A 14,862-nucleotide genomic window follows, 5' to 3' on the forward strand; every position below is an offset into this window, starting at 1 on the left:
GGTACGTGTCTTGAGAATCAAAGAGGGTTAGTCGCCCAGATTTGGGAAAGTAATATCTTGCCCTGAGCTCTACCCAGTCATTAGAAAAAAAACTCTGTACCTCAATACTCAACTTTTCGCAGTAAGTTCAAAGGTTGAATCAGAGGAACTGAATGGCATGACTGAACTCAAGCAAAAGTCTGCAGTCCAAAAGATTTGCACGGAACTCATTTGCTTCTGCATCATGTTGACAAAAAAAACCTGATGTAAAATGTTAAATGTCAGACAGTAGAATCTGGGTTGCAATATATTCACTTTGTAAGTGCGGAGGGCATAATAATATCTCAAACTTAACTCTATTTAACAAGGAGGGTGCTTTGCAAAAAAAAAAAGAACCATTTGTAAAAGATTCAATATATATATTAAACTGTTTACATTTGCTTATAATAAGGCAATGACAAAAGACTACCATAATAATGCTTTTATCTATAACACCTAATTCTGCAATCTACTCAACAATAAAATTAATCTTAAGATTACAAATATCAAAACTTCAACAATTCAAAGGGATAAGTTGGGAATACAGCATAACTGCATCGGCCAATTTCATCCCTAGCCTTTCAAAAACTTTCAGACAAACATATCAGGTCAAGCTCTCATTTAGGATTTTGAAGAGTTTAGTGATTCAACAAATTAAAACAGCTGTACACCATAAACATCCATATCCCTGAAAATACATGCTTATCCCATGCAACATGGATAGCAAAAAAAAATTTTTTTTAAATCAGCTCAGCAAACAAAGTACAACTCACTAAAGTGTGTACATTATGTCTTGCTACAAAAGCATACAACAAATAGACTTCCTATTCGGAAAAAGATCCAAATCAGCAGAAATAAAAGTAAAATTCAAGCTAATTTTTTAAAAACAAAATGGGAAATATAACTAACCTACGCATAAAAAGTTTTGTATAAGGCTTTGTATGCTAATTCCTATGCTATGTTCAATAATTTAAACATTTTAAGAATGTAGACAAAACTGAAAAATAAAACACACCAAAAACAAAGACATTTTTTCCCCTTTTAGTAGCATGAAACTGGCATGGAGCAAACTATACATATGAACGCATTCAACTTTCTTGGTTTGTTATAGATTTTTTTTTTTGAAGCCTGGTCCCATCAACTCTTATGTCACATTGAACATTACCTTAAATATCCAAATTGAAACAAAACTAATTCAAGCATGGATTAACCAATGGTATGCATGCAAGATCACAACATGCTGACTCTTGAAATAATCCAGCCATTTCCTTGTCATAATTTTATTAAAGAATCAACCATCATTGCCATTCATTTCACATGCATCATAAAAATGTTAACGTCTACTGAGAAAAATAAAAATTCATAGTTTTCTGGGGCAAGTATTCCCTGAATACCACATAACACTGCATCCCACTAGCAAATTCTGACAAACCAGCAAAAGAAGTGAAATATTCTGTCAAATGTTCATGATAAGAATATCATTTGATATGAAGACCAAAGAAGCCATTATTTCTTTGAATCTGCATACATATATATAAAATTGAAAATAGGCTTCCAGCCACGTTGACCACAAAAGCTCTGTGTAAAATATGAGATCATATTCACTAGCCTGTATTTAATGAACACTACATTTTAGTTTAAAGTTTGTAGTTAATTTGTTAATCTGTTTTGATGACATGAGACTATCTTGTAAAGGAATTTACAGTAATACCTACCAGTGAATGCAAAAACCATCGAAATGTTAAAAGCCTCATACAGAAGCAATGTTCTTAAATGTGTAGGAGAGGATGGTCATCATTAGAGACAGCTTGCCATGACTTTATTAAACACCACTGCTAGAAACAAATATGAGATGGCCAAAAGATGTACCAATTCACTACCAGATTTATAACATTTTACTCTTCAATCAGAAAAAAATTAAATTAAAAAAGTCTTACAAACTTTATATCATATCTGTTTAACCCTTCTACAATACCAACTAAAACTGCTACCATTTCTCTCGTTTGATGAGTATCTTCATATATACCATGTTTTGTATTTATGTATGCATGTGCATGCAACTGTATCTTCATTCCATAGTTTCTTTGTAAATAACATGCAGCCCTCTGGGGGAAGTATATTAAATAAGAACATTTCTTCTTCTTCATTTCCAGATTTTTATCATGTTCCTCGTTATGCTGGCCCTAATGTGACCTTATTAGGTTTTCTAAAGATGTTAGACCAATAAGTAGACAAAATTTTTGGAATCTAAGCATGTTTTGAACATGATGCAATTTAACATGAAGGGAAAAGCACACTGTGACACTTTAAGACCCTGTTTTTTTTTTAGATTTCTTTGTAAAACAAAACTTCCTCTCATTTCCTTGCCACTTGCCTCCTACGTGGACCTGAGAATGTGCACATACCACTTGAAAAAGCAGGTGCAAGAGGCACATGGTAGGCAAAGAGGCAGCCAAGCAGTGCAACCAATGATTAGAGCACCTGGCTGACAAATACATATCTTTTCAGATAGTGCAAAACTAAACAAGAATTCATATCCACAATGATATTCCAGTCTAAAGGACAGGACAAGAGATAACACTGTAAAAGCCAATTGAAAGAAATAAACTTGCATGCATAAAACTGTCCAAAAATACAAAACAACATAATATGGCTTGTACCTAAATTCCTAACAGATGCTGAAATTGCTTCATATGAAATCTTCAAAGTTATAACTTACACATGTAATTCAACATGAACTTTCAGGAAATTTCTTGTGCATCAAAAATGATTTACAAAACCTGTAGTCTGGTGGCAATAACATCACAGACAAATGCTACCTTCAGCACAAATCTGTTGTATTTAGAATGTATGCAAAATGTGCCCTCACTGAGGTTCTAACTTATCAACTGTAAGTTTACATAAAAAAGTCTTTCCCATCAGAAACCATATCAAGTGAAACAACAAAAAGGATGTCTTGCTTAATGGAGTGTGAAGAGAATATTCAACAGGTAGCATGATTTCTAAATGCTTATCTGAGCTTAAGTAACAGTTACTTTTATGAGAATAATCCTGCTACAATAAAATGTTTAGCAAGAACCCCTTTCCCAAAACAGAATCACAGGAATGATACCTGAACTTTCTGCTATATTTTAATATAATAAAAGTAGCTCAATGCGGATGAGTCTGTTTTCATCTAGAGCAGTGGTTCTTAACCGGGGTTTGATCGAACTCTAGGGGTTCGGTGAGTCGGTCTCGGGTTCGGCAGAGCCTCCACCACGGAGGTCAAGACACACCCGCAATTCGTGATGACACTAAAGAAGGGTTCGGTGAATGGCCATATGAAACTTGTGGGTTTGGTACCTCAAAAAATGGTTAAGAACCACTGATCTAGAGAGATTAAAAAAGAAACTCCTGGAAGAATATTTAGAGTAAAAGATGATAACAGATAACAACTTTCTGATGCTACATAAGTGCATCAACATTTGAGCTAAAAGAAATGCCAGAACAATATTATATAAGTTGCTAAGTTTTTTAAAACCAAAAGAGTTTCAAAAGACATAAGTTGTTCTTGAATGTTTGCAAATAAGAACTTTCCATTTCCTTTTCTTAATAAATAAAGTAGGCTGCACACATTTGTAACAAAGCTATCATATGAAAAACTATTTTCCCAGTGTAAACAAAGACTTTTACACATCTTTTCACTCTAGTGAACTGACAGTTCTTTAAACTTATCATGGACAATGAACATACTGACAAAGAAGTAATCAACTCTGCATCACCAAAATAAAACTTTTGCACAACCTATAAACATCATTCTGCAGAATCAAACAGGTACTACAGCAAGGTATTTTTACAGGAAACAGACTGCAAAACTGGTAAACTACATGTAGCAAGCTACAATCGATACCACCATATGAATTATAAAAATCACAACAACTCAACTGCTCAGTTATAAGAAAAGAAACAGGGTAATTGACAATAGGCCCTTTCAAGAGAGGTTACAGCAGGCAATGAACTTATTATGAGGTCACAAGCATGGACATGAGGCAAGCACAAGAAATAAATTAAGCAAATATGCTGAAGCAAGCACCTAGCCTATGCCAGCATGCCAGCCTTTAACACAGGACAGTAAACTCTGAATCTTAGCTCCCACTAGTTGTATCTTCAGTCTCTGATTTCGCTAGCTCGAATCTCAAGTAAAGCAAGAGTTTAAGCCCAGCATACTTCTTTTTCACATTCACTTTTCTAAAGCAGATAAACCAAAGAAATTTACTCAAAGGTTCAAAAGACTTCTTCTGACAGAATTAATGTACCCAGTCTTTAATAATGCCAGATCAGTTCATACACCTTCACAGGTTTCTTATCACAGTTCCACAATACACATGCATTTTGTCTTTACACTTATCTTTAAGCGATTACATTTAGCCACAAGCTTTCACTTCATAAGAGAGAAAAAGTAAAATCAAATCCATTTGTTATTATCCTTTGATAACCTGTCCAAAACTGCCTGAATGCTAAAATACTGGATGGATTGAAGTTTTTTCTTCCTTTACTGGGTGACCTGTGCCATACTAAAAGTGTTTAAGCAGCTGTTGGAGTATGGCATGGATTTGTGGGCAAAAACAATGTTGCCAAGTCTGTGTCTGTTCAAGTGGAAATTATTCTACCCCATGTGCAAAGATCATGACTAGTCCTGGTTCTATGATGAGGTCATCTGGCATGTGCTGGTTTTCACAATACATCACAACCACAGCTTGTTTGCCTGTTAATTAAAAAAAAATGTTCAGAACCATACTAAAAATGTATAAAGCAGTATAAAGGCAGAACATCACAACTGACCAGCAGCTTCCCAGGACACTGCTTTTTTTAAATCTTTAAATTTCAAACAAAATAGGTAAACTACTTAAATCTAAATCCAATGTCAAAAGCAAAATTAACCACAGGTAATAATATATCATGCCTAAATCCTAAGTGCAGTTATATGCTGAACACTTTTCCCCTCATGAATGGACTGCATCAACTTTCTCTTTTCCAACTGGATATATTTGATATGAAAGACTTAAGTAGGAACAGATTGTTATATTTAAATTATCATTTCAAAGTAATAATTCCTATGGTAATTTTCTGAAATTATAAAATATGATCCTTGACAATATATATCACAGGTGAGGTCCATTTTCTGAGCATTTTTAAAATTAGCATGTTACTCTTTGTTCTATTTTCTGTTTTCCTTCACATAAAAGGCTAAAATATTGCTAGGTAATGGGTTATTATTTCTATTAACAGAACTGCAAGAAGATACCTGGAATTCGTTTGGCCACATAGTTTTCATACTGTCTCCGGTTGAGCTGTCGAGTCTCCAAAGTGCTGAGGCCGTTAGGCCATCTCCTCTCATGTGCATTTTCCATCAACTCATTCACAATATGTGTTGGACATCCACTGTCTATAAGAGCACGCTTGATGACTGCCTGCAGAACAGCATCAGGTGTGGAGATCATGCCACCCCATCGAGTGACTCGAGCAGCCTGAAGGCTTGCAACCCACCTAACAGAGAAAAAAACAATGAAACTAAAAAATCCAGTAAGAAGCACAGTAAAGGGAGGAGCAGATGGGTCAAGACTGTTTAGAACATTGCAGAAAGGTGGAGATCTACTTACCAGTTGCGAACAGAAAATCATGCTGCCAAAACAGTGACAAGCCACACCTCTTTCTAAAGATAAGAATTTCTACTAAATTTGATTATTGAAACTCCTTGAAAATAATATTATTGTGAAATATAATTATTTTGCTTTTTTAAATGGACAATGTGGTGACCAAAGGAGACATCTGACCTGAAAGGGAGATGTCCTCATTGAGTTAAGCCATTTATTTCAAAATATAAATGAAGAGCAAAATGTCTGTTGCTTTATTCTATTTAACTGTTAAAGTTACCTGATTACATCTTCATTTTCCATTGACGCTTGAATTTCTCGAATGCGTGGATTACTAACTCGCATTGACCGCATTAGTTCCTACACACATAATACGTAGCATATTACCACATGTGCAACAGAAGCCAAGTGACTGTGCTTCAGACAGAGATCATTTGTTGATGAAGAGGAGTGCAGCATCCTAATTATCAATAGTATCTAAATAATGCAAATGCTCATATAGCCAGAGACAATCAACCTACTATTGGAAGATGCATAATACAAATGTTGTTCACATTAACTCCTGTCAATTAAACAACAAAATAGCTAAGTGAAAAAGTGACAAAGGAAATTTCTGATAAATTGCAGATAAATTAAACTTGCACATTAAGCTTCAGTCACTACCTTCAGCAGCTGTATTTCTCGCTTCTGTTCATTCAGTTGTAACTTGGACTCGATGATCTCACTCTGCATCTCTGCCATCTTTTGCTGATGACTGCTAACCAGACTTCTCAGCTCTCGCACACAGTTGTGTTCCTAAATGTGGCATTGGGGATACAATAAAACATCAATTAGAAAAGGATATCTAAATGCATAAAAACAGGTCTTAGCATTTGCAACACACGACTGCTGTAGCACTTCTCACTCGTGCATGTTGTTTAGTAATGGATCATATTTGTCCCTGCATGTATACCTCAATCAATTTAAACCTTACACGGGAAATCAAATTCCCATATACATACCTTTAACTCATCTTTTGGGATAACTAGTCCACAACCCTCTTGACACTGTACTGGTTTTTTGGGATTGTGCTCACATTCCTGCAAGTGAGAGGGGAGAGCATCCAGCTTGACAATGGCAGTACAGCCATACACTGCATTGTCACAAGCAATCTGAAGTCTTGATAGTAAGTTTCGCAGGATTCGAGGGGCAGGTTTGAGCTGATTAAAGGTGATGGGGCTTCTGTCTACCGGACAGGTTGGTTGCCTAGTGAGCCACTCCTGAATGCATGATGCACAAAACGCATGTTCACATTGTGGGGCCTGTAAAATAAAAATTAATGATAATCTAAATATATACTTTAACATTCCAGTTGTTATGTAAAATTTTATTCACACTTTGCATGCTTAATACAGCTATAGTATAATCAAAATTAAACTGGGATATGTAGTGTAGTGAAACTGTAATCAATTTGAACGATGTCTCCTACCCTTTTCAGTGTTCATGACATCTTGCCACCTTTACAATCTTTCTCTCTCCCTTATTATCATTAGAGCAATTTCTGAGGTCAGAACCACACAAACAAGATGATTTGATAACCACTATGTTATCTAATTGTTCACTCGCTGCCTGAAAATGACAAAGACAGTTACCACACTTTTTTTCATAAGAACCATCTGTGATCTACCTAACTAGTTGGTAGTCAAGTATACCAACAGAACTCTGTTAATGATTGATCCTTTTTTATCACCATCATAGCCCAGCCCAATGGCAGAGTGGTAAAGGGTTTGCTACACATGACAGGTTTATAAGCAGTTTTTTTAATTATTTTATGCAGGAAAGACCCAGATCTGTCAGTGATTGTAAGCTTAAAGGAATTGAGATTCAAATACCATTAGTCTTAGTATGTTGGTCTGATGATGATCACATTGTTTGAATCTTTTGTGGGACTTTTCTAATGCTGATAATAATATTTTTTGTGTTAAACATTTAAAAGTGATCTGACAAGTGGAGTGGACTTTGATGATGTTCTCATGAAACAATGACTTTTTATTTGGTGATGCTATGTGCTCTGTATGATTGTATGAGCTGGTAAACCATCTCATAGACAATATTTTCTAACACAGTTGAATTTCATTATCATGATAATGTCTAATGCCAAGTTTGTTCACCAGAGGCACTGTCCTCGCTTAAGGACTTTGAACCCAATTTATGCCTCCTTGAGAGATAATTGCATTTTTATGCTAATGGACTGTCTCAGTTTGGTGAAGCCTGGTAGCTTATTGATGTTGTACTCCTTATGTTGCATATCCCTCTGGTTGTTCATTTGAAAAAAAAAGGAGAAAAAAAGAAGAGAAAATGTACAAGTTTAATATTAAGCTGAGAATAAAGTCACAGGAAGTCCACTGGCAGATCTGTGTTATGATGAGGGCAAGAACATGTGCTGTCAAATACTGCCTGTAGGTTTTGTACAGTGTGGCAAACCACTAAATTAAAGATATAATGGCATAAAATCAAACTTCATGTTAAAAATAGGCATTATGAAGTTCAAGCAAATACCTGAAGTGGTTCTTCCATCACACCACTGCATATTGGACAGATCAGTTCTTCATCCACTTCACCTTCAAATCTGACTATCTCATAACCCATGCTGTTCCTGGAAAAATTAAGCTGATTTTTAAAACGGGCTTCTAGTCAAAAATGTCAAATAAAACCTGAAAGCAGTGAGAGGAAATGATATTTGTCTTACAATTTGTGATACTGACAATATAAATCCAACAGAAAAATTCAGACTTAAAGAAGCAAGTTTAATAAGGAAGTACACTAATAAACTTTATTAATAATAATGAACACTTATATAGCACTTTTCTGATTTGCTCAAAGCACTTTACAGAAAAGCTGTACAGAAATAAACTGAACCACCAGCAACCATGCACCCATATTCACATATAACAGACATGCTCACTTCTACAATAGAAATACCTACTCATATACAAAGTAAATACAGACACACGTTAGGTCAGACTCATGGTCAGGACATGGTCGTAGTAAAAGTTGCTGTGTCTTAAGTTTAGGCTTACAGGTGATAAGAGAATCAGAGTTATGAAGGCTGATAAGTAATCTGTTCCCAGTTGATGGGTTTGTTAGGAGAAAAACCTCAGTCTATTTGTTGTTCTCTTAGTTAGTGGGACTCGAAAAAGCTTGAAGATTATGAAGAAGTTTTGCAGGTGTATAGATTGGAGTGAGTTCAGGAGGTGCCAAGAACAGACCCAGAAATGGCAGAGTAAGTCATAGGTATAGTCTTGCCTTCGCTACATTATTTCATGTATATTTTTCGCTGTCCCTTGCTATTCTCTTTTAAGAATAAATGTATGAGCTATAAAATTAAATAACACTCATCAAGCTCAAGCCATAAAGAGTCACTTTGAGAGTGGGTTATCTTATAAATAAAGCAGAGTTTAGTGATGACTGTGTGTGTGTTTGGTTCTGGTTGATACAAAATCCACACCATCGTATATCCTATGCTGACCAAATTTGGGAAGAATACTTCTTACATGTACTGCTGGAAGGACAGTGATAATGTTGGGACTGTATAATTTGTTATGGCTAAAACTGAAGAAAATCAATATAAAAGAGCAAACTTTGACATTACTAGTATGCTACACTGAGCAAATTTTGACAAGGATGTAATCTGATAAGGTACCCTATAAGAATGAAAGTAAAAGAAAAAAAGGATCAAGGGAGCATACAAGTGAGACAGATTCTGTGTGAGAGAGAGTTATGTGATGAAAAAAGGTACTATAACAGATTTTATTTCACAAAATGCTACTTCCCTCCTTTTTGATCTGTTTAGCCATCCCACATAATGATAAAAAATCTCTGAAGACATCATCCTTGCACCACAATACAATGTTTATCTCCCATTCACTTTAAACAGCATGTCCCCTTTGCAAATTGCACCAAAACAAAAAAAGGCCTGTCAACAACAAGCGTTCTGCTCAAAGTGTTTCCTTTCCACCGCTTGCACTCTTTTGCAGTATTTGGACCTCCTCTGGAATTCCCAGTGCACTTATGGCATACACTATCACGTGGAACTTTTAAAACATACCAGCCTTTTTTGCAAAATATTTAACAGATTGACTCCCTTGTGCACGATTTAGAGATAAATATATATGTTGTGTGCAATGAGTAGCTTTGAGCTAGAACATGAAGGCACAACATAAAAATTATCATTATTAAATATAAGAATATAAGTATTTAGGTGTTTCACTACACTCTTATCAAACACATAATTACTCAATGGAATAGGTTTGTTTCAAATAATGTGGCAGATTGAAAGGTTTGAAACAGACTACTTTTTTCAGTTTTGAAAAAATAAGAACCAAAAACAGATGACTTACAAAAAGCGAATGAAGCCTAGAAATAGAACTATTGTTTGGGGAGTTGGGTTATAATATTATTACAGTGTTATTCGCCACTCTTTACCTGTTATATACCTGTGAGGTTACATGAGGTTACGGACTATAGTAAATACCGTTCGACTATTTTGGCAAAACTAAAAGTTTCACTGAAATGTCTTGTCAATATTACTAAGCTCAGGTTGTCATACTTTTCTTCGCAACGTTAAGAAACTGATCGACAAAAATTCGACTACAACAGTTAGGCCTCTGTTAAATATTTAGACAGATAAACGTTTACAACTACTCTGTCAGTTAGCGAGTTATCAATAACTTCAGACGGGCCATCGGTTTATGTATTATCTATATTGAGAATGGAAACAAATTGTGTCGGTTCCACTTACCTTAAAAACCTAGGAACAAAAGGTTATGAAATGACAAAAGCTATTTTCCTCGTGGCAGACTGTGAATCAGATCCTTACATACAAAATAACAACATAATGCCCCTGGAATGCTCACAGCAACTGAGTCTTTATGGTGCGCAGGCGTTAAGGGGACATCACTTCCAAGGAGTTACGTTGCTTCCTCTTACAAATATTTTGTTTTCTTCCGTGGTTTTCGATGTGGTGGGATCAAAATTAGTATGTAAATGAGTCCATCGGTGTAATTAGAAAATTCTTTGTTGTCATATTTAGGTACTAAAGGTATTGTGGTTGTTTCAATCAGGGTGCCTTTATCAATGTTTGACACCGGATAACATCCTTCTGAAAAAAAATCTTTGCCATAAAATGAATAAGGCTGCTAATCTAGTATGACAATTTTTTAATGGCTTTGAAACAATCTAAACCATAGGAAACATGGGTTTCGTTTGCCCATCCAGAACCACGATCAAACAATTAAGGTAGGGCAACTGAAGGGTCTAAAGTAACTGAATCCTTCAAAAAAAAATGTTTAAACTATACACAACCATATCAATACCAGGTTTACAAAGACAAAACAACTTGTAAAATAATATATAACTGTACAACTTTAGCAGTAAGAAACTAATATTAGTACCTAAATCTAAATAGAAATCTAGAATAGGGTAACTTAAGAGATCTGGCAACCAGTACAGTACCTCACCATTGCGGACTTGGACACCGAGAACAAGGGACCACAACAGGAAAAAAGTGCACTAGAAACAGTAAACAATAACAGTGGCATTATGAAGCAGCAACCCTCCTACACTTCCCTTTATTCTAATCTCTTACCCATCCCCCCACCGTGCAAAATCACCTTTAAACAGAAGCACTTTTACCTCCCAAAGTCAAATATGCTGTATATGAACTATACTACTAATTGGCATTATCTTTCTGTGAAGAAAAAATGCATTACTTAAGTGGATCCACACACCATGACTCTCATCTGCAAATCATAATCTTAAAGGATGAAATAAAGGTATCCACTCAAGTAAGGCATTCTAATGTTTTGGGGAGGTGTTTTCTTCCCTGTTGCCTTCATGTTAGGTAGAAACAAATTTAGCTAGCATTTCAAGAAATAAATACTTTAAAAAACTAGTCCACATATGATCATGGTCAAAACATTGCCCCCATATAAAGGGATAAGATTATTCCAAAGCTCACATAGACTGAATGTCACATGTATGAGACCGTCACCCTTTTTGTTAGTGCTTTTGTCTATAGTGCTGGTATGGTTTCCAGGAGGCCCGGAGTGAATGGACAGGCTTACACTAGCAAGAAAAGTAGTTTTGAATTCAAGGAAATTTAAATGTTTTGACTTCTCTGAGTTTGGAGTCTTAGCTTTTTCAGAATAACTGGGTCCAATTGTATTATAGAAGGACTGTTGACACCATGATATAACACTAAAAAAAGGCTTTAGAGTTTGAAAAGGGTTAGATCAGTTTAAAATATCTACTAACCCTAACTCTTGTAACCCACACTCCCATTTCTGATTGTATTTCATCGCATCCATAAACCTTCCAAAAACTTTATTTGTAATAAAGGTTAGTTTCAAGAAAACTGCATGCATAGGAGGAAAGTAAAGACTTTTATAAAGTTTCTGAAACATATCTGCTGTGTTAAAAAAAAAAAGAATTTTTTTCTGCTTCGAAACTCTATTTTCACACAAGCCCACAGGTGCATACACAAAATACAAACAATTTTATCTTACAAAGAAAGAAATTTATTATATGTGTATGTCATATTTTTTTGGCATTTATTTATAGGTTACATCAGTAACAACATTCAATTCTCCATTTTCCTCTCCTGACACTTCTGTGTAATGATTATTCTCAAAGATATACAGTTTTCATGATTAAAGCACTCTAAAAGATCCCTCTAATATTCTAACTATTCTGATTTCCTGTTAGTCCTTAATCATAAAAAATATATTAATTCAAAATGTATATAAATATTGACGACTGCGGTGCACAATAGACCACTGATGCACCTTGTCTCTACAATGTCCCACCATCAGTCTTTTGCTTGCAATATTTTGATATGTGTTACATTTCTTTGGTTTCTTTTTTTATCATCCTCCATATCAGCCAAGCCATGTGAAATATCATACATGGAAACTACAGATGGCCTCTTTACCATGAAGACATCATGTTCCCTAAGAGAAGAAAATAAAATCAGTATTATGCAGTCTGCAAATGTACTGTCCTTGGTCAAGATGACCACTTTGCTGAAAGTTGAAAAACCAAAGGCTGTTTTTATATTTTTTTACAGTACAAAAATACATAAATTGTCTAGCATTTCTGATTGGCTGAAACATAAACATATGCATCAAGCTGTCCTATTTCTATTTGCTACTAATTAAACTTCTGGATAGCAGAACAGTCAAGAGTGTTGTCTTGTTAACTATTTCACCATCTTTCCTTCCTCATTTTGTCCTTCTGTTTTAATCAAGCACTGTCACCACTTGCTGTCTCCCTTAAAAATTTGGTTTAAAAGTTAATGTGGAGGTGTACTTGACCATGAAGCCATATGGCTTTACCGTTCTAGAACTGCTAAAAATGTACCAGATGTTCCAACTCCTACCACGTCCCACTGACTGGGAGTAGTGTTTAATATGGAAACTGGCAGTAATTACAGAAGTGTACCTGTCATTGGTCTTTGCATCAACTTCTTCCTGAAAACAAACATACGGTTATCTGGTAAATTGTGTCTGTTATTAGTGCAGTCATTAATCCAGTTGCTTATTAAGCATACAATATTATGTAATAAAAAAGTAATCAATCAAGTGTTACCTATCACATAATATTACAAATTTTGGGAGACATTTTAATGACAATTTGCTAACACTGGTGTTTCTTGCAGGTCAATCATTTGTAGGAAATATTTTGAATAAATCCTTTCTCCAGGTAAAGTGTAGTTTAGAGTTAGAATCAATTTATAGCAAATGCTGACTACTTAAGGGTTTAAGATCTTAACCAAGCAGAATTTTATTAACAAATGGCCGAGTTCCGTTTTCTATTTTCCTCCATCTGAGTAAAAAGTTTTCTTCAAGGCAAACTACAGGGTACAGAATGAGAAATAAGAAAAAGCTGGCATGTTGTGTACTACACAGACATATCTTTTTTAACGTATGCTATTAATTCATTTACTTCTTGTTTGGCACTTCATTATGTTTCATATATTGTTTTGCATCTATTCATTTTTAATTATTTAATATTAAATTATCTATTGACTTTATAAGCTGATTGCCATCTGAGAAATTCAGCATGATCTTCATCCATGGGGTTATAGGCAAAACCATGAGGAGTAAAAGCCTCTGCAGTCTTCTTGTCCAATGATAGAGTAGTCAGATGTAGATTTTCAGCTCTAGTGACAGTCCCTGATCTTGCATTGGCAGGATTGAATTTGTCCAGAATGTCTTGAATGTTTTCTGGGCTCACATGAGGTACATAAGACTTTTTACACGGAAAAACAACAAAAATCCAAATCCGAAACTCTCGGCGAAAATGACAGGACCTTGCAAAAATATACAGGTTTCAGTTCACATCTTGTTTTCTCGTGAATCTTTTACATAAAGACAGAAGTGAAAGACTGCTACATGCCAGCAATTAAAGGCATGATTCACTTTTGGCCTTTAGTTACCCACTATAAGTTAGATACATTGCATTTCAGTCTTTACTAAAGATTACTTATATATCATGTTAATACTCTAAGCCTGAGTGCCCCCTAAAGTAGTCATAGCATAAACTCATTGCTCACTGTGGTGGTAGCAGCCTTTTATTACATATTTACCCTGTGAGTAATGAGTTTAAGCAAAACAATTCAGCCAAAGTGGACAGAGTTTGAAGCCAGGCAGTGGCCATGGGACACAGTGCCACTCTCCCTGTGAAATTAACATCCCTAACTCCTTGGCTTGCAGAACCTTTTTTTTCTGCTGTTCATGTTGGAAACTTTGGTTTTCATTGAAATAAAGAAGGTGCCTATGTTTACATACATATGTCAGAAATAAAAATTGAAAATATTTTTCTAATCAGCAGTTTTTCTAAGTTAAAAAACTTCAGATCTTTATTAGCAACCATTTTGCAAGCAACACCAATGAATGAGAATTTTTTGCAACTAGAACATACAAAGAACATGTAGTTATGCATACACTTTCTTACAATGCTTTCAAAAAATAATATGCATAGAAGTTTTTCAATGATAAGTAGCAGGCTTGAGATTAATGCAAGCAAACAAATTTCAACTATTCTTCATTAGTGAAAGGGCTACATTCCTAGAGAGTTTCTTAGGAAATGTAGTCTTAATGAAATTGAACAGTGAAAAGCAACTGAATTAGCCAGTTCCTGCTTTATAGTGGTACCGAGTCCATTGCCTCTG

The 14,862-nt window shown here is 35.1% G+C and overlaps 1 protein-coding gene and 1 long non-coding RNA gene across 2 annotated transcripts; both read right to left on the reverse strand.

Moving 5' to 3' along the window:
* Positions 1–638: 638 nt before the first annotated feature.
* LOC112564073 (E3 ubiquitin-protein ligase NRDP1-like) lies at positions 639–10,587 on the reverse strand. Its single transcript, XM_025238657.1, has 7 exons — positions 10,432–10,587; positions 8,190–8,286; positions 6,653–6,952; positions 6,315–6,446; positions 5,932–6,011; positions 5,303–5,544; positions 639–4,762 (listed from the first exon to the last, which is right to left on the reverse strand). Exons 2-7 carry the CDS (start codon positions 8,277–8,279, stop codon positions 4,659–4,661), a joined length of 948 nt encoding a protein of 315 aa, XP_025094442.1. The 5' UTR covers positions 8,280–8,286; positions 10,432–10,587; the 3' UTR covers positions 639–4,658.
* Positions 10,588–12,192: 1,605 nt separating this feature from the next.
* Positions 12,193–13,945, reverse strand: LOC112573840. Its single transcript, XR_003101285.1, has 3 exons — positions 13,719–13,945; positions 13,131–13,159; positions 12,193–12,640 (listed from the first exon to the last, which is right to left on the reverse strand). It is a non-coding gene; the product is annotated as an uncharacterized LOC112573840 (long non-coding RNA).
* Between the last annotated feature and the right edge of the window lie 917 nt (positions 13,946–14,862).

The sequence above is a fragment of the Pomacea canaliculata genome, linkage group LG1, assembly GCF_003073045.1.
Source record: "Pomacea canaliculata isolate SZHN2017 linkage group LG1, ASM307304v1, whole genome shotgun sequence".
In the NCBI taxonomy this organism is placed as follows: Eukaryota; Metazoa; Mollusca; class Gastropoda; order Architaenioglossa; family Ampullariidae; genus Pomacea; species Pomacea canaliculata.

Bases quoted from the DNA above. Each gene is read 5' to 3' on its own strand.
- LOC112564073 (XM_025238657.1), bottom strand. From the start codon at position 8,279: ATGGGTTATGAGATAGTCAGATTTGAAGGTGAAGTGGATGAAGAACTG. The intron at 6,953-8,189 runs GTATTTGCTTGA...TTTATTTTACAG, and splicing joins TGATGGAAGAACCACTTCAG to GCCCCACAATGTGAACATGC. The intron at 5,545-5,931 runs GTAACTTTAACA...TTTCTCTGTTAG, and splicing joins GAAAATGAAGATGTAATCAG to GTGGGTTGCAAGCCTTCAGG.